Source organism: Lytechinus variegatus, chromosome 3 (genome assembly GCF_018143015.1).
Source record: "Lytechinus variegatus isolate NC3 chromosome 3, Lvar_3.0, whole genome shotgun sequence".
In the NCBI taxonomy this organism is placed as follows: Eukaryota; Metazoa; Echinodermata; class Echinoidea; order Temnopleuroida; family Toxopneustidae; genus Lytechinus; species Lytechinus variegatus.
In genome coordinates, this window is record NC_054742.1 from 55,837,082 (window position 1) to 55,856,649 (window position 19,568).

Consider the following 19,568-nt stretch of genomic DNA (forward strand, 5'->3'; position numbering starts at 1 on the left):
AAATCTGAAAAGCATGAAATGGTGTGAATATGACTATCTCAGAATAGTCAAAGTACTGGAAAGCTATGTTTAGATTATGAACCACAAAGTGGTGGTAGTTTAGATAATCGAAAGTAGTGTAACGTAAGGGAATTATTCTAGTTTCTTATTGTTCAAATTGAAAATCATTTGCTAACCCTAAAATCAGATTTATGATACTGCCATTGCCAAGTTTTATTGTGTAGATATGTGAATTGGTTAATCTGGTTATTACAGAATTTCTTTTTGAGGTTTTCCTTGACCTTAGATATCAATTGCACCCAGACATCCAACATGGTTGCTCTTCATAACTTTTTCCAAAATTATTGCCACAGAAATGAAATTTACTTGAGAAAACCTTGACTGTACAAGAGGTCAGCTAATTATTGCTTTTGCACAGTTACTTCAACTTCTACTTATATTTCCTACAAAGTGTGAGTTATGAGATGATTTTATTGCACAGATTTTGTTGTTATACAATTCAGTTCAACTTATGAAACTCCTAGGCCTGAATTCTGAAATCAGGTTTAATTAAAACTTGTGGTTTGACTATGGATAGCGAATTGTGACACAGGTCTCTAAGAGCAGAGGTTGTATTTATCAGCTTATTCTGCACTTCTAATATTCACAAACCATGTGAGAATAGTTAATAAGATTGTTTTCTTTACCATTAAGGCACAGAGAAAAAAACTAAATAAGCATAAAAAGCACACAATGTAAGCTAAACCTTAACAATTTTAGCACTGACTTAAGACCATAGTCTAAGTCAAACCAAATATTAGAATATGGGCCCTAGACCTCTGGCCTGTTGCATAAAAGTTACTATAATACTTAACTTTGCCATTTGATGGTAACTTCCCTGAAATCCATTAATTTGATTGGCTGATTAGCATTGTTACCATGGTAATTACCATTGGATGGCAAAGTTATTATAAAAGCAACTTTTATGCAACGGGGCCCGGAATACAGCATATGCCATGGTGGTAGTACTGTTCAAGTATCTTTCAAGAAAACTCTTGATTTGTAAATTTAGGAAATATCAGGTAGGGGCAAACTAGCTGCTCTTGATATTCTTGTTCTATACTAGATGATTTTTTTTGTGGGGGGGGGGGTGGGGGCAAGGAGATGTATAGGGGGAATCATATTTTCCCCAATTGCATTATAGGGGTAGTACAGAGTTTTGCAGCTCGTATTCTTCCTCTTTATAATCATTCTTGCTTTCTTTATTTTTTCTCTGTTTTTCTGTTAAATGTTGAAAAATCATACTGGGCGTGCAATCACTCCTACTGCCCCCATCTTGTGGTGCTGCTCCTGTGATGAAACCAGAAAATTATGTATTTAAATGAATTAACTCCTCATTTTATATGTACATATATATTACACATAGTTTGTACTTTATGTACTATCCACCTCAGTATTTCAGTATTACATTCTTTTCTATCTCTTAATCGTTTTCCGAGCAATAATTACAAAGTCAAGAATCTGAAGTATCCTTCCTTTTCCCTGTTTTTCATACATGTACTTTATATAATGAATATATTGCACACATGTCATATATTTTAACTACAATTATACCGTTTTCATTTGGACAGATTTGAGGGTCAATATGACCCCCCCCCCACTGTTCACCCCTTTACTACCTTTCTTTGTATAACAGGATAAGTATAATGTGGAAGAGCTGTGGTGTAGTGGTTTTGACTCACGCCTTGTAAACAGAGGGTCATGGTACTGTGTGCGCCTCAACGGCGACTGACTGGAATACTCCCCAGGGAGTGGAGGATGTGCATATATTGTGTGCGGGAATGACTGATTGAATCCCATGACTGATGTAATAATATATCTGTAAAGTGCTTAGACACATCGTTCCGATGTATTAAGCGCCATATGAAAGCGTAATATTATTGAATACTATTAATGACCACAGGTCAGAAAATATCCAGTGATATCACTTCTTCGTTAAGATTCTGTCAATCCTTCTACAAGGGGGAATTGTGAGTGTTCATATGCATTTAAAGAGGGATAATCAAAATCTTCAGAATGCATTTGATTTTAAATCCATTGTGCCTATTTATATTTTTACTTTCTTCAATCCAATATGCATTATGTCCACAATTAAAAAAATTGATATTGAGATAGACAAATTATTTTTTCATGGATTATCTCAAATACTGGTACACTGTATCTCATGTGAGTTAGTTAGTTTTTTTTTATGCCCTGAAGCTGTATAATCACATTTATACTGTATTTATGTGTAGCTTGTAGTTGTTGTGTGGTGTCCAATATGCAGCAAATGTAATCCACATTCTAGTCTTGATATACTACTCTTTTTATCCTGCAAATGTGTAAAGTAGCAAAACTAAAGGTATATTTTTGTTGATAATTTTCATTTGTATTTTGAACTTCAAAATATGAGGATGCTTAAAGATGTTACAGGCCACTGAACTCTTGAATAGCATGATGCTGGTCATCTTGACTTTGTAATAAATATTGTGAATAAAAAGAAAATGTGCTAGATTTTGAATAAGCATTGTCATCGTGTTTTTTTTATGTCTTGCCAATTGTCATTATCTTCTATTGTATTTTAATTCATTGTGATTTAATTCCAGGGGATCGTGTTAACACAAAGGTTAGTGAATAATGGTTCATTTGAAAGAACAATTCTAATTGGTTCCTAGTCAGTCTACTCAGCAAAAGGATATGCAACAATGGTCTTGATAGGCTGTTTCATTAATCGCTAACTTTGTGTTAAAGGGACCCTGATCAGGGAAGCATCTCATAAAGCCATTTTAAATGATGCACAACTGGTGACCAAATCTTGTGAAGAAAGATACCCCAAATTTTACAGTATTTGTTTTAAAACAACACATCAATATTATGTGGGGCTGTCATGGTGTAGTGGTTATGACCCTCGTCTTTCAATCTGCGGGACTGGGTTCGATTCCTAGCCAGGTGTGTTTTCCTTCAGCAAGAAATTTACCACGTTAGGCTGCACTCAACCCAGGTGAGGTGAATGGGTACCTGGTAGGAAGAAATTCCTTGAATGCGTTAGGGCCTATATGGAGGCACAGCTAAAGCAGGGGTATTAATAATAGCACTTTGTATTCTCAGGCAAAAAGGGCTTTATAAATCCAGCTATTATCATTTAATAATGCATTTGAATTTTCTTCTATTTTCACCAAAATTTGACAAATAAACTTTGCATTCTGATGCTTCTTATCAATAATAATTCTTATAGACAAATTGGATGTTAACTTTAGCTGATGGGATTTACGGAATTAGAATGACTGAAAATCTGATCTAGCAACAAAATCTTAGAGGGCATAGGATTGCAATAGAGTTTTCAGAATAATGTAAAGATAAAGATTTGGTTTACTTAGTTATGGAGATTTCGTTTTATCCTTAACTTAATTAACATGTAGATTTTCCATCGCAGCAATTGTCGCCAGAGCAAATGTCATGGAGCTAAAATTGGTCTCCAGTCGTAAATAAAGTCATGAGTAACTTAAACAGCTTTGTGAAACACCACCCACCAACAAGTGTAATTTATCAGTCACCAATTACCTTGTATCAGAGCTTGAACATCAATTTGATCATACACAGGACAGGTGATTCACAATCTTATTCTTTTGTTCTATTCAACTTGATTCTTTTGTGCCATTGGTCTAGACATAATTGCTATTAAGTAGTAGTAAAGAATTCATTCTTGTACTCATTTACATCCAAGGAATGCTTCACCTCACTTTCTTTTGCTACTGTTACAAGGTGTTTTCCTCACATAGCAACAAGGAACCAGTTAGAATTAAGCATGAGAAAACCCCATAAAATTATACTTTACTGCACTCAGTAGTAAGTCTTCATCAAATGTGGATGTGTACAATTACAAGGAGTCCTTATTTTCTCTCAATGCAGCAAGAACAACTTCAACAGTTGTGGATTATTGCACATTGGATTATCTTGGTCATATTTTGCATCATCATCAGAACTGACTTTTAGCTAAATCATTTTGATTTCTATCCCTAAAACACCCATCCCTTGTGCTGTCCAAGTAGTATTTGTGCAATATTACTTTGGAGAACACTTCACTCAAACTCATCGCAATGCATTTTGGGTTGAGGCCTCATGGGCGTCGTCATCATTGCAGTGTGACCTTTGCATTCTTCATTTATATATTTTGCACTTCTGTTGTTAACAGACATCATGAATTGGAGGTCTTATCTATTTCTGCATCAAGCACTAGGAAGCTGGTGAGTTTTTTTTTTATATTATTTATGAGTGTAGGGGGTGTAGAATCTTACACAGCCAAGAATGAATTTCACTTGTTTTTTATCCTCACAATCAACATGACTTTATTAGACTTTAAAATCCATTATGGTTATGTAAGAATCATCTATTAAATTTATTTGTGAATTTATTGATGAGGTCTTTGTAAAAGAAATACCACCTGAAATTCCAGTTTACAATGAATTGAACTTTATTACAAATAAAGGGGCAGTGAAACCACAAGAATATATTTGAAATATTAAATATCATCATTCACACACCATAAGTGAACTCTACCAACAAGGAATTGGAAATAACTTATCTCTTCTGAGCCAACTTATACAATTGATTAGACATGCATTGGCAACATTTATTCTCCAAGAGGGCGCCATACACTTAGAAAAATATATTCATTTGACCATCTGGTAAATATTTTTATCAATGGTGACTGGCTAGGAAAATAAACAGATTTCGATCATATCATATGATGCGCTATGGACCAATCACACTTGGCTATCTGTTTAGGCTTTCTACTTTATAGCTATGTGGCAAACCATATACTTATAATTGTAAATACTGATTTTCAGATGAATGATTTTATTTATTCTCAACCTTCAACAAACAGTAGGCCTATAGAGAAAGACTTTTTTCACATTGGTTAAGTAATTCTTACAGTACTAAATATAATGTTTAAGTTAAGTGAGGCTCAGATTTTATAAAGTATTTGCTGTAAACTCATTCACCAAAAACATATTTTAAATCCTGTTGTAAAAGCATGTCAAAAGATACACTGCATTTTGCAATAAATTTATAAGAATAGTAGTATTTGAATGAATTTCAATGATTTGTTTGGTATGAACATGACTTATTTCAGTGTGGTATTCATCAAACATTTCATTCAATTTCTTTTGAACTATACCACCCTTCCTCACTGCGCTTGGCACCAAGAATGCAAATATTACCACTACGTCATCCTTTGAGCACAAAATCATTTTACCGGTAATCAATGTCAGCATCACATGGCATAAGCGTCATCACTCCAACATAATCGCAAGAATGACATAATTGTATTAAAGCACTACAAGGACAGTAATTGAACTGAATGAAGACATTGAAGTTTGTGAGACATTTCCTATAGTTTTGAGCAAGCGCCATGAGTGCCCAGCGGAGGCGGATACCGGCGTTATATAAGAACCGATCTTCATCGTCGTCATGGTGTAATGTTCCTTTGTAATATTCAAATTCACGGCCTTAGTCTCCACCTAAGTGCAGTTCTATTGACAACTGCAAATGGACACTTCCATACAAAGCATATGGCAATTTCAGAATTCAGTAGTCAATGCATTAGATAACCAGGCCCCTTTGGCTGCCCTTCCAACAGCGGTGGATGGGAATAATCTGTTACCGTGGTTACTGTAAATGCACTCTCCAAAGATGAGATATTCCATGTTCCATTGTTCATTGTGTGATAGCGAGTCTGTGATTCTTGAATGCTAGCTGTTTAATGAAACTTCTTTGAGTTTATGTTCAGCTTCCACCATGAGATTGCATGCTATCTTGTGTTTGCTGTAGTGTTTGACCTGACACTCTCTGTAATGATATAAAACATAAAATAAACATTAACATAATAATAATAATTATGAAAATTCTTTTTTTTACCCAGGGTAACCACTTCAGCTCTCATGAACTGTTCTCCAAGCGGGCCTGCATTAAATTGACCCATTCAAAATTGGTTTATTATCAGACAAGAAGGCAGGTCATAACTTTCAAGTCTTTGGTATGACATGGCATGGCATGGGATTGAACCCATAACCTCTCGTTCATGAGGAGGGCACTCTACCACTGAGCCACCATGTCTGGTGACACATAGAGACATGAAAGAGAAAAAACCTAAATTACATAAACACACCAAGATGCATATTTCAAGAAAGCATGTGTTTTTAAATGACGAGTCACCCCAGCAAAAAGTTGAGAGTAAAAATACTTTGATTTTTCTATTTTGATAAGGGAAACATAACACTGAAATGTTATCTTGTGTATCTTACAATATGAAATATCAAATTTCCCTATATGAAGACATCGTTGTCGAGTTTATTGAAAGGGTTCTACTTGAGCCATCAACGCAAAGAGAATAGAAAACGTATAATATAAACAAGAATGATAAATGATGGATCATTAATAACTAGGATTAATAATGAATTATGTAGAAAGAAGATCAAGGCTGCCACTATCTAAACCATGGACGATGTAATGTAGTGATAGTAAAATAAATACTCCCTAGATCATTTATCATCAACTTGTCATTGGATAATGTAGTCATAAAGACAGGGTTCCCAGCTTTTCAAGAAAACAAAATTCCTTGATTTTTCCCCTGATGAAGTTTAAAAATTCCCCGATAATTCTTTAAACCCATTCCCGATTTCGCATGTTTTCTAAGTTGTTGCAGTGAATTACATGTATTTTCAGTATAAAAACAATAGTGTAAAACTAATTAGTACCACCATATCCAGTCGTTCAGTGGATGTTGTTTTGATATGCAAAACAATATAACAGAGTCTGACTGACTAACATGTTTTCGACTTTTGGGCTGATCAAATTTCCGATTTTTCCCTCATTTGAGGCATTTTCCCCTGATTTTAAGTATCTTTTTTTATCAAATTCCCTGACTGGAAAAACTAAAACAATTTTCCCTGATTTCCCTGATGGGCTGGTAACCCGGAAAGAGCTATATTAACTTACATTTTTTGTAAGGACAAAAAGAAAGAAATGATTGTGAATATGTTGATAATGGATGACCACACCCCTTTATGTAAAACCTTCCTGAAATAATATAACTTTATATCTTTAATAACTGTTATTAGATTAATATAACAGTACTGACCTTCTGCAGTACCATTCATTCTGACAGCGAGAACATCTCTTGTCAGCTGGTGAACCACAGAGGGCACACTTTGGTGGTTCTGCTATCAAGGACTCTAGTACATCGAAGTTATACATGTCTGCGAACCTACAAAAAGAGATGTTTACATAATATGTAAAATTGAAACTTATTATATATTAACTCATAAAACACAATGCATTTATTGTATATATCCATCTGTGCCGTAATGAGCAAAACAAATTTAGGAGGTACAACATGGTGTATGTGGGGAAAATTCCTTAAAGGAGAATGAAACCTTTGGAACAAGATAGCTTGTGTGAAAACAGAAAAATCAAAGAAACAGATCAACGAAAGTTTGAGAAAAATCGGACAAATAATGAGAAAGTTATGAGCATTTGAATATTGCGATCACTAATGCTATGGAGATAGCAAATTGGCAATGCGACAAAGATGTGTGATGTCACTTGTGAACAACTCTCCCCATTACTTAAGTATATATTTCACTTGAATTGCCTCTTTTATCACATCTATCCATAAATCATGTGTTCTTTCTACATGAGGGCATGTAATACATATTTTTTAAGAATACATCATGGATAAAGAGTTTGTATCATCATAAGAAAAAGCAAAAAGAGACATTTTGAGGGTATTTTATAGTCCACCAAAGGGAAAGTTGTTCATCAGTGACATCACACATGCTTGTCGCATTGCCAATGTGAGGATCTCCATAGCATTAGTGACTGCATATTCAAATGCTCATAACTTTCTCACTATTTGTCCGATTTTTCTCAAACTTTCTTTATTCTTATTCTTTTATTTTTCTGTTTCTACACAAGCCTATTTGTTCTAATGGTTTCATTCCCCTTTAAAAAGCTGTGAGCGAGCAAAAATATTGGCCTTTTAAAAGGAAAACCTAATTTTGTGATAGGTTTTTAATGTCATATTCAACAATTATCGTTATATTTCAACCTTCTCCTTCACTTTTTTTTTCTCCTTTCAATTTTTGTCTTTTTTGGTCATGGAAATTTTTGGAGGGCCCAAGCCCCCCCATCTGTACACCTCTGACATCCATAAAGAAGACTTTGTAGAATGTGTAAAAGTATAATATATAGGGAAAACTTTGAACCCTCTTGCCAAATATTTTATCCTCTTAAAGAGGTTAAAAATATATTTATGAGATTTGTCAATCATGGAAGCCCTTTTTGGGTAATAAATGTTATTAAAAAATAAAAAACAGGCAAATTCACAAACTCAAAGGGGAAAATTACCATCCAAACATCCCTTACACTGTCATCAATAAAAAAAGATTCAAGGAATTACAATTACTTTAGGGAAACTTCACCAAATAATACTGGAGATAATGTCACGGATGAAAATTATCTTCTTTGGTAGCCAGCTACAGGGATATAGGGTTCACCATAATTTATCAGTTCGCAGCAAATAGTCATGACATCCATCGAAACTTACATTTTGCTTGGTCCCTCATTGATTGGGCAGAGGAATTAAAGAAGTTCTTGACTTGATGCTTGGCAATAGCCTTCCACTTGCCTTCATTCTCTTTTAGAAGTCTCTCTCGGATTTCTGGAACCTACATTGAGTGTAAAAAAGTTTTCTTTTCTGGTTTATTTTTAGTCATACATATATAAACCAAACAAGTGGAATGCCTCTGGCCGTCTCACCTGCATCACGCGGTTCAATATAGCAGCAGTGCTGACTTTGCATACTACTCTAACTCGCACAGATGTTCAGTGATACATGGTTACTCTTATGTCCTCTTTTATGAACTAGACCAAAACTTACAGAGATATGATGGTTATTCAACAAAAAACCCAACATGGCCAAAGTTCATTGACCTTACATGACCTTTGACCTTGATCATGTGACCTGAAACTGGAACAGGATGTTCAGTGATACTTGATTACTCTTATGTACAAGTTTCATGAATCAGATCCATAAACTTTCAAAGTTATGATGGTAATTCAACAGATACACCCAATTCGGCCAAAGTTCATTGACCTTTGACCTTGGACATGTGACCTGAAACACACACAGGATGTTCAGTGATACTTGATTACTCTAATGTCCAAGTTTAATGAACTAGACCAATAAACTTTCAAAGTTATGATGGTAATTCAACAGACACCCCTGATTCGGCCAAAGTTCATTGACCCTAAATGACCTTTGACCTTAATCATGAGACCTGAAACTTGCACAAAATGTTCAGTGATGCTTGATTACTATTATGTCCAAGTTTCATGAATCAGATCCATAAACTTTCAAAGTTATGATGGGAATTCAACAGATATCCCCAATTCGGCCAAAGTTCATTGACCCTAAATGACCTTTGACCTTGATCATGTGACCTGAAACTTGCACAAAATGTTCAGTGATGCTTGATTACTATTATGTCCAAGTTTCATGAATCAGATCCATAAACTTTCAAAGTTATGATGGGAATTCAACAGATATCCCCAATTTGGCCAAAGTTCATTGACCCTAAATGACCTTTGACCTTGGTCATGTGACGTGAAACTCATGCAGGATGTTCAGTGATACTTGATTAACCTTATGTCCAAGTTTCATGAACTAGATCCATATATTTTCTAAGTTATGATGACATTTCAAAAACTTAACCTCAGGTTAAGATTTCGATGTTGATTCCTCCAACATGGTCTAAGTTCATTGACCCTAAATGACCTTTGACCTTGGTCATGTGACATGAAACTCTAATAGGATGTTCAGTAATACTTGATTAACCTTATGGCCAAGTTTTATTAACTAGGTCCATATACTTTCTAAGTTATGATGTCATTTCAAAAACTTAACCTCAGGTTAAGATTTGATGTTGACGCCGCCGCCGCCGCCGTCGCCGTCGGAAAAGCGGCGCCTATAGTCTCACTTTGCTTCGCAGGTGAGACAAAAAAAACCAACATCAAATGAAAATGAGATGCAATCAATATCCATTACTCCTTGAATTAAATAAATGTTCTTAAATTCTCTCTAATTTATTTTGTTTTGATTGAGAGAATAGACCATATGCAATTGACATCATCGTGCCAACATATAAGAGGCTGAAACCAATGCCTTGCATGCACTGGTTATCTGCAGCTTGGCATCACATACAACTCTGTTTACCTGTGTTCTCCTATAGCCTCTGAGGGAGACCGCTATATTATGACATCACATGCATAAGATCTACTAGAAATCTTTAATTTAAATCCATATTGTTTTCAATCCCTGAAATTGTAATTATTCATTTATTTTTATTCATTTTTTCAGTAAGTCATTTGTGTTTTTTTCAAGGGGGGGGGGGGGGCAGACTCCCTTTTTAGATATCACAGAATTAAAGCCTTCTGTCAATTCATACATCTTCTTACACAATTTAAAATGTGTATGTTAAGGCTTATATTCGCTTGGTCTATTATTAATTTCACTAAATCAATTTGACTATCAATCAAGTTTATCACTCATAAATTTTTGACAGGTGGAGGGTTCAAATTGTTAGTTTACTATAGGGGTTGAACCACTAATCTTACCTGTTCTAAAACTAGGCCTGTCTGAGCTGCTGGGGGCTCCATCATGGAGAGGTTGCTAAGGTAACGTTGGAGATCACACAAACTTGGTATCTGATCTAGCAACACTTCTGTCAGATGTGATCGTAACTGTAATAAAAATACATAATGACAATGATAATATGAAGCATGATAAGTATTTATATATGATATTCATAGATTAAAGAACAGATTATATTAGACAAGACAAGATTAGACAAGACTTTAATTTAGATTTGAAAGTCTTCAATATTGTTACAGTATATTTCTTAAATATTTCCTAAAGGAGATGAAAACACCAAACAAAAATTAGAATAAAAGTACAAAGAATTAAACATGGTTAATGCTGAAATTTCTTCTTAGTGGAATAACAGAAAACAAAATAACAGAGTTTAATAGGCATTTCAATTTTTTCTCAATTTCACAAAACAGTTATATGAAAATCACAGTCAGTATTCAAATAGGGAAACCAATGACATCACCCAATCACTATTTCTTTGTATTCTTTGAAACATGAAATATGCAAATTTTCTTCTTATAACAATGTGAAACAAAGTTTGATTACTCCCTGACTTGACATCACACAACCAATTATTTGGTAAAAAAAATGTTATATATTTTTTGCAAAAATCTAAAATTCTTGTCCACCAGGGACCTATATGGTACCTTGAGTATTTGGGCCTTGTTGTGTGGATTGAACGCATATTTCTGCTGACAATCTGGTCCCATGAGGAGGTTGTAAAGAGCAATCCAGACCTGCCCCTCAAGTTTAGTCAACTGAAGCCTGTCACCAGGGGCTACCTCTTGCCACTTGTTGTCTATGTACTTGGTCAACTTTCCTGTTGATATAACAATACATATTCAATAACATATTGATGGGGGAAAATGTATTTTTTGTCAACCAAATGGAACATGCAATACAGAGGACAAAATATAGAAATCTTTTGTTATTTCCAATTGCATATCATACCAGGTGGAAGTGTAGGCCACCTGAACAGCTCCAATCAGTCATACCGAAGTGATGACGTCACAATTTTTTTCAGCGTGTTTGATACCATATTTTGGTCGAGTATGATGAAATACCTCCAAAACCCAAATTTAGTGGGAATAGGTCCATGGGGGCCTTAGATATGACCTCGTGAATATATAATTAGCCCCACTGAAATCAACGTATTATTGGGTTGGTTCTAATGGGGCTAATTATGTATTCATGAGGTCATATCTAAGGCCCCCATGGACTGATTCCCCCAAATTTGGGTTTTGGATGTATTTCATCATGCTCCACCAAAATGTAGTATAAAACAACGCTGAAATGCAAAAAGGGAAAATTGATGACATCACACTTCTGTACTCTATTGGAAGGAGAGACCAAAAGTCCACAAGGATTCATTTTGCTTTTCCCTTCCCACACACAGGTGATGCCCAAATAAATAATGATATTAATAGTAATGGACATACCATCTTTGTATTTTGTCCATGGTGGATCGTCGACAAGCTGTACTAGGAGGCTGGGTAGATCCAGGGTATTTAAGATTCTTGTTGTCACACTCAGTGAAAGACTGCAGTATTAAATTGAAGATCAGTATTAATATAACAATACGCAACATTTATATTTATATAACACTTAATACAATTACCATTACATTAGCACGGCTACTCTGATTGAGTGCTCGAGCATTCAAGGAATTTCTTCCAACTGACTTCCCATTTACTACAACTGGGTGGAGAGTGGCAAATGTAGATAAAACGTCTTGCCAATGAACTAGATTGTAGTGGGATTTGAACCTTGTGATTTAAAGTCCAGAGACTTATCCACCACGCCACAACATCTCTTTAATAAATGAAGGTATTTTAAGAATAAAAATCATTCAAAAGTCTTCAAACCAATTAAGGAATTTTCTGGCATGATTGTTGATCTAGCTAGTCAATTATGAATATTTCTAGAAAGCCATTTCTTTTTTTAGTTCATAAATGTGTTATTTTAATGTCATTCAGCCTACCCGCACAATTTAAAACATCCCTATCAAGTCCCCTAAAAATATCAATATGATCATTATTTCTGTTTCAGTTTCTAAATGTCATGAAGTAATGACACCTATACCAAGCTAACAACAGTGTATTATGATGGGTGTGGAACTCTCTTGACTTTTCTATTCATTTTCAAATGATCTAATCCTGGGGCGGTATTCTGAACATTGTCTTATCTCTGTATTTTATCTTATCTCAGAGATATGACAAAATCGGTATTCTGGTGGATGTCATAACTTTTGTCACAAAAATTGTCATAAATTTCGTCTCTTCTCTTTAGCGCGCACCAAAATTACGCGGCTTTCAATGCGCGTAATCCTTTTATTCAAGCAAAAGATATGACAAAAGTTATGACAGGGGGTAGCAGTCATAAATTTTGTCATATCTTTTAGTACCAAATATTCCGATACCCTGCCGACTAAATGTCAAGCATATAATGATATTATTTAGATTAGATTGTGGTAGTAGTTTCACTCATCATCCATGACAATTTTCAAAATTATTTTTTCATGCTACAATTAGTTAGGCCCTACATATTAATTCCTCCTCTTTTTCTCTGTTTTTCCTTCTTTTTCTACTTCTCCTCTAAAATCCTTCACAGCTCCGTGTCTCTCTTTGTAATTAAGCGCATCAATATTCGCGTAGTTGCGCGATGCCAGCAACTGCAGTGGGGATACGCCCTACCTGTAACGGGGCCTTCCTATTGGCTAGAAGGGCTCCCACTGGGAACTAACGATGATTTTGATTGGATTGCTTCCGAAAAGATGGGCGGGAACTTTGAGAGATATGACAGGGAAAAGACAATGTTCAGAATACCGATTTGTGACAATCATAGCGGTGTCATATCTCGGAGAGAAATGACAAAATTTATGACAAAAGTTATGACAAGGTTCCAGAATACCACCCCTGGTTTGTTGAAAATGAGATTACCTAGTCAGATCTAGCAACACAATGTGCATTTTCCAACCTTTTAATTCATTCCTTCGTCAATTTTCCTTAAAGCGAAGACACAGACACGCTTAAAAAATATCATAAAAAAGAAAAAATGTTTCTCCCTCCATACCTGGATAGATTGTCAGTGATGTATCTAAATATGGATATTGCCTTGATGCTCACGTCAAACTGGATCTTACGCTGCTGTCTCCTTAATTCCTGAAAACACAAAAGGCAATTTATCATTAAAATGTGTTACTATGCAGAAACTGAGAGTAATGATTAAGTAAATGATTTATAGGAACTGAAATTAGGCCATTTCCATATGCCATTTCCATGTTGCTACACTGTTTTGAATATCTGCATGATAGAATTGCAGAGTTCTGTGTCATGCCCTATAAATGAATCAAGTATAAGGATGTTTGAATAAACATATCTTTTTGCACTGGGAAATTAATATGAGGTTGATATGGTTGAGTGATTTCATTAATGAGCAGCATTTTTTAAAGCAAAATATCTGAATTTTTTGGGACATTCTCAGCATTATTCAAAGGATCAAGTCATGGCGAGTTATATCAAGACTATAATTCTTTGCTCTCCAGTTAAGCTAAATTAAGGAAAGACAAATTTGTGATTTAGTGGTTATTTTGTGGTAGAAGTTCACATATACTGTTAGAAATAATCATAATTACATGGGGTGCCTGCGAAATTTGCCCCCATGATGCCCAAAATTGCCCTGGAAATTCCCAAAGCATCCAATGTATATTATGTAGCAAATCTTGTCTAGCGAGTTAAAAATAGTCCCCAGAAAGGTTTTTATTAAAGGTCAAGTCCACCTCGGAAAAATGTTGATTTGAATCAATAGAGAAAAATCAGACAAGCACAATGCTGAAAATTTCATCAAAATTGGATGTAAAATAAGAAAGTTATGACATTTCAAAGTTTCGCTTATTTTCAACAAAATAGTTATATGAACGAGCCAGTTACATCCAAATGAGAGAGTCGATGATGTCACTCACTATTTCTTTTGTTTTTATTGTTTGAATTATGCAATATTTCGATTTTTAAGAATTTGACGATTAGGACCTCCTTGCCTGAAGCACAAAATGTTAAAATAATGGAATTCCACGTGTTCAGGGAGGAATGAAACTTCATTTCACATGATAATGATGAGAAAAAAAAATTTCATATTTCATATAATGAAATACAAAAGAAATAGTGAGTGAGTGATGTCATCAACTCTCTCATTTGGATGTAACTGGCTCGTTCATATAACTATTTTGTTGAAAACTTTTAAAATGCCATAACTTTCTTATTTTAAATCCGATTTTGATGAAGTTTTCAGTGTTATGCTTGTTGAATTTTTCTCTTTTTATTCAAATCAATTTTTTGTTGGGGTAGACTTGTCCTTTAAGTTTTTCCCCTATGACAGACATGATGGCATACATCAAGAAATTCAGAACTATTTCTTTTAATCTTTTAATGAAATTAGATATAACAACCAGGGGCAAGGGCAACCTGGGTTATTCAATAGGGGGTGGGGCAAAACAACCTAAAGGTGACATATTTTTATTCTCAATTGAGTAATAGGATATTAAACAATGCCAAATCTCTCTATTAAGCTCTTCTCTCTTTCTCCTGTTTTTCATTCCCTCATTTCCCCCATTTTTATTTAATAACTTGACAAATCATATGAGGCAGTGGCCTCCCTGACCGACTCACCCCCCCCCCCCTGGTGCCTCCCCTAAGAACAACATACCTCCATCGCAGATGATTCATCTATTGATTTGCCATCCTGAGGAAGATCTGCTTCTTCTTTATCACTATTCTCTTCTTGCCTACATAAAAATCGATCAAATAAGTTAAACGACTTTATAGAAAATCTAGTGAAACTGAAACTGTTTAATCCATCAGTGTCTTTAAATCCGTGGGAAGTAAAATTATAAACAAGATCATCATTGAAATTAGTATTAGTCAAAAGTAAATCTATTTTCTCAATTGCAATTTCTAAACCTTGAATACTGAATAGTGCTTTTAATTCCATGGTAATTAATAATCACCAAAAGTAGTATTGGTGAAATGTAAATGTACTTTCTTGATTCCTATGACTAGCTACTACCACAATCCTAAATGGGCAAAAAAAAAACATTTGAAACCTAAAATTCAGCTTTAATTCAATAGCAAATTATTAATTTTTCAAATCTGTAAGGACAATAATCTCATCAAATCTTTATCCATTTCTAACACAAAGACCTTTTCGAGAAAAGAAATGCACCGATGAAAGATAAATGCTAATGTTGCCAATTTGAAGAGAAAAAGGCTACAAATTAAATTCTTGTCCAGACTGCTTTACATAATATACCTTGCAATGAGATCAGTGATTTTACGATGACAGTAATCAACCAGATCTAAAATGCATTCTTCAGCAGCTTCACATGGTTCCTGTGTCAGAAAGGTAAAAAGTATCCAGTTTATATTGCAAAAAAAAATAAAATAAAAAATCATCATGGTTCTTAAAAAGCAACATGATGGAAACTAAACTGTGTTTCAAGATCACTGTTTGTAATCGCAGCAAGCAGGCCTACCGTATAATGTAAGAATGAAAATCTAAGTTGATTTTTTTTTCAAAGGCTTCAGCATGTACTGGTAAAAGTTTTACACAATTCTTAAACGAAACTTTTGTGACCTAAACTACTTCTGCTACTACTATTACTCTACCTCTACTACTTACTTACAATGGTTCAAGAGTGCATTACAATTTAAAACACTGAATAATAAATAAAGAAGGTGCATATGTTTACAAAAGACAATTTAGCCCCCAAAACCTAAAACCTTGAAATAAATATTGTTAATGTAACATCATTTATTGAGATTGCAGTATAAACTCGGCCACTTCCCCCCCCCCCCATATTCTTATTTTTCTTATTCTTTAATTTACCATCAACACTTCCATTCATTTTTATAATATACAGTAAACAATAATTGATTAACTAATAATTTTCATAATAAAGGCCTACATAATAAATAATCTACTCCTATTTATTCATGTGGGTACATGACTCCATCAACTCCATAAAACTCACCTTATGAAATAGAATTGTTTCCAACAAGTTTGAGAGTGTGGCCTCGTGGTACAAAGCCATGTAGAGAGGAAAGGTTGTTTTGGGTTCAAAGTCCATTCTCTGAATGACAGAAAAAACATTCTGCTTCCAAACTTCAAGAGCAAGTAGTTCTTGAATCACAACAGGTATCTGGAAATAAAAAGACAAAATACCCTTTGGTTTACCACAGGTAGTAGAATACCAATATACAAAACTGAATATGAAAATATCATAATATGCCTTTCCTCTTAACATAGATAGATACATTTCAGTTGTGAGCTTAAAAAAAATGTAAATGCATTTTACCAATGTTTCAAATAATTTTAGGTGTCCTACCAGAGTAAAATCAAAAAGCAAAATTTAACCATTTTGAACCTAAACGTAGTAACTAAGTCCTTCCTCTACTGCATTTTATTCTTTTAAACAAATTGAAAATTCATTTCATCTATAACATCAACAAAACAAATGAAAAGCAGTAACACTATCAAATTAAAAAAACAACAAAGAATTTTGAACCTAGATATAGCAAGTTCATTTAAAACTTCTGAAATATAATGGAATATATAAAGTACTTTAAATGAATTGAGTTAAAAATAATAAAAACAGGATATTACTACAAAAAATAATGTATTGCATGACAGAAAAATTAAGTGAGTAATAGACTGGTTGAAGTCCAGTTTCATTTCAATAGGCAGTGGTCTAACTGCTACAATTATGGGAAATCAAAATGTCAAAATTTTGTTTATATTATCCACATGTTTTAATGGTGAAGAAATATATCTTATTATTCCCAGGCAGTTATGAAATCAACTGTGCACCATAAATTGAACTTCCCTGTTGTGTTATAATTGGCTAGCCATCGGTAGGTAAGCAACAACATTAAACCAGAGTTCAGATTACCTGCCTTAAAATTCAGAAGAAATGAATAATTGCTATTTTTACTTGTCTGACCTTTTCATGTGATAAAAGCATCTCTTTGACAAATTCATCTTGGTTGCTTGAAGCATGAAGCACAGCTTGCATGTTGAGTTTCTCTAAATATTCATGTTGTTTCATCCATCTATATATGTATAGAGAAGAGTGAAATGAAGAAATTAAGTGAAACTAAGAAATTAAGAAACATGGATTATCTTGCAATGTATACGTACATAGAGAAATAATGAAAAAGGTTTTTAAAAAAATGCCAGGGATAGGGGTAGCAAGAGAGTGTAAATGTTCTTTAATAATAAAGCAATCTCTTTCAGTCAGTCTTGGATGCATTCAAATTTTCACTTTACAAAAAATTATGGGTACTAACATCCCGTATCATATGTTTTGGAGTGTAAGTTACGGGTGACAAAAGCCAACGAATATGAAAGAAAACAATACAATCAACAACAAATTTTAAGTGCACAGACGCCGAGCATTGCATCATTTAGTTTTTATATCTGGAATTTCAGTAATGTGATGGCTCTGCCCAAAAAGGTGATAAAATATTAATGATCTTTGGCTAATATTTTCATAAATACAAGCTTTCCTTCAGTAGGTAGGACCATTAGATTTAAAAAGCTGTTAATTTTTCATGAAAAATACATCCTAAAAAATAATAAAAATTACTTTAAAGTTACAGAAATTTCACATAACTTCTGAAAAAGTAGCAAAATAGATCATTTTTTATGCCAATAAATATATAGAATTTGTACCTTGTTTAACTGTACGTTGCTCGATGCGGGCACGTACGTAAAGTCACATATTTCGTGTGTAAACATTGCACCATGCATAAGCGAAAATCCATGAACTTTATCATGCAAGCCTTCAGTATGCATAGGGCGATTCCCTGCGCAGGTCTAATACATGTACTGTCATACGCTACATCGAAACTTCATCACTTCAAGTTCTAGTTTTGAAAATGATCCATATTTTTGGACCCATTCAAAACCAAAAATTGGTTCATTCTGGGCAAAATCAAATATTTTTAGAAGCACATACTTTTCTGATCACTCATAGACATAGTGTCAGTGTCTATGACACAGAGTGTCAGAGTCAGACTATGAAAATCAAGGCATCAATCATCAACATATCGACATCATATTTTGCTCATAATGTCATAGTCATACAACTTTTAATAAATGGATGAGAAATTTTTTCAACACCTAGTCTTAGATCTAGGTATAGATTACTCTTCAGAATAAAAGAGAATAAACAGACGAAATCATATGAAACCTTTCAGTAATTTTAAAGAAATTGTGGTGGACTAGCTACGGATGGGGGATAGCTATTAAGCTAACATGAAATTGAACGTGTGGGACAGGAAAAAAATTTGGATTCGTCTGTGCTGTTTGATTTAATAATTACGGTATTTTACTCACTTGCTGCTACCTATATCTTGGACGCGGAATGTTTCAAGTGATTCAACGTATGCCTCAGCCTCAACTGAAAGAAGAACTTGTCTAGATGAATCATTATTTGCCATTTTTTATCGGAAAAAAACACGGTAGTCTAAATCTCGATGGCTCGATCCCTGAGTACAGCGTCCCTGACAACGACAACTCACGTCCGATATGTGTCGATGCGGCCGCGCCGGCCGGGGCGCGCCGCGCGGAGGCCGGACCGCCAGTCCAGGCACATAGCAAGGCAATGTGCATACCGAAGGATCCCAATGGTTTCTTTTTCCTATGACCATGACCCATAGAGATGTATACTAATAACACTTAGTATACATCTGTATGTCATGACCCATGTCCCCAGACATCTAACATTATATCCATTGCGGATCCATCTTCCTGTCTGATCATGTCACAAACCACGCACTTTGCA

The 19,568-nt window shown here is 34.5% G+C and overlaps 1 protein-coding gene across 2 annotated transcripts; it reads right to left on the reverse strand.

Moving 5' to 3' along the window:
• Positions 1-4,480: 4,480 nt before the first annotated feature.
• On the reverse strand, positions 4,481-19,309 carry LOC121411430 (zinc finger MYND domain-containing protein 10-like). Of its 2 annotated transcripts, none has more exons than XM_041604162.1 (12): positions 19,121-19,309; positions 17,724-17,832; positions 16,755-16,922; positions 16,034-16,113; positions 15,431-15,509; positions 13,802-13,890; positions 12,169-12,269; positions 11,377-11,549; positions 10,696-10,821; positions 8,611-8,747; positions 7,160-7,285; positions 4,481-5,868 (listed from the first exon to the last, which is right to left on the reverse strand). In XM_041604162.1, the coding sequence occupies exons 1-12, from the start codon at positions 19,222-19,224 to the stop codon at positions 5,772-5,774; spliced, it is 1,389 nt and encodes a 462-aa protein (XP_041460096.1). In that variant the 5' UTR covers positions 19,225-19,309; the 3' UTR covers positions 4,481-5,771. The 2 variants fall into 2 exon arrangements, 1 of the variants encoding a protein (XP_041460096.1); XR_005969466.1 differs by having other exon boundaries at positions 5,841-5,868; positions 8,627-8,747; positions 19,121-19,308.
• Positions 19,310-19,568: the final 259 nt, after the last annotated feature.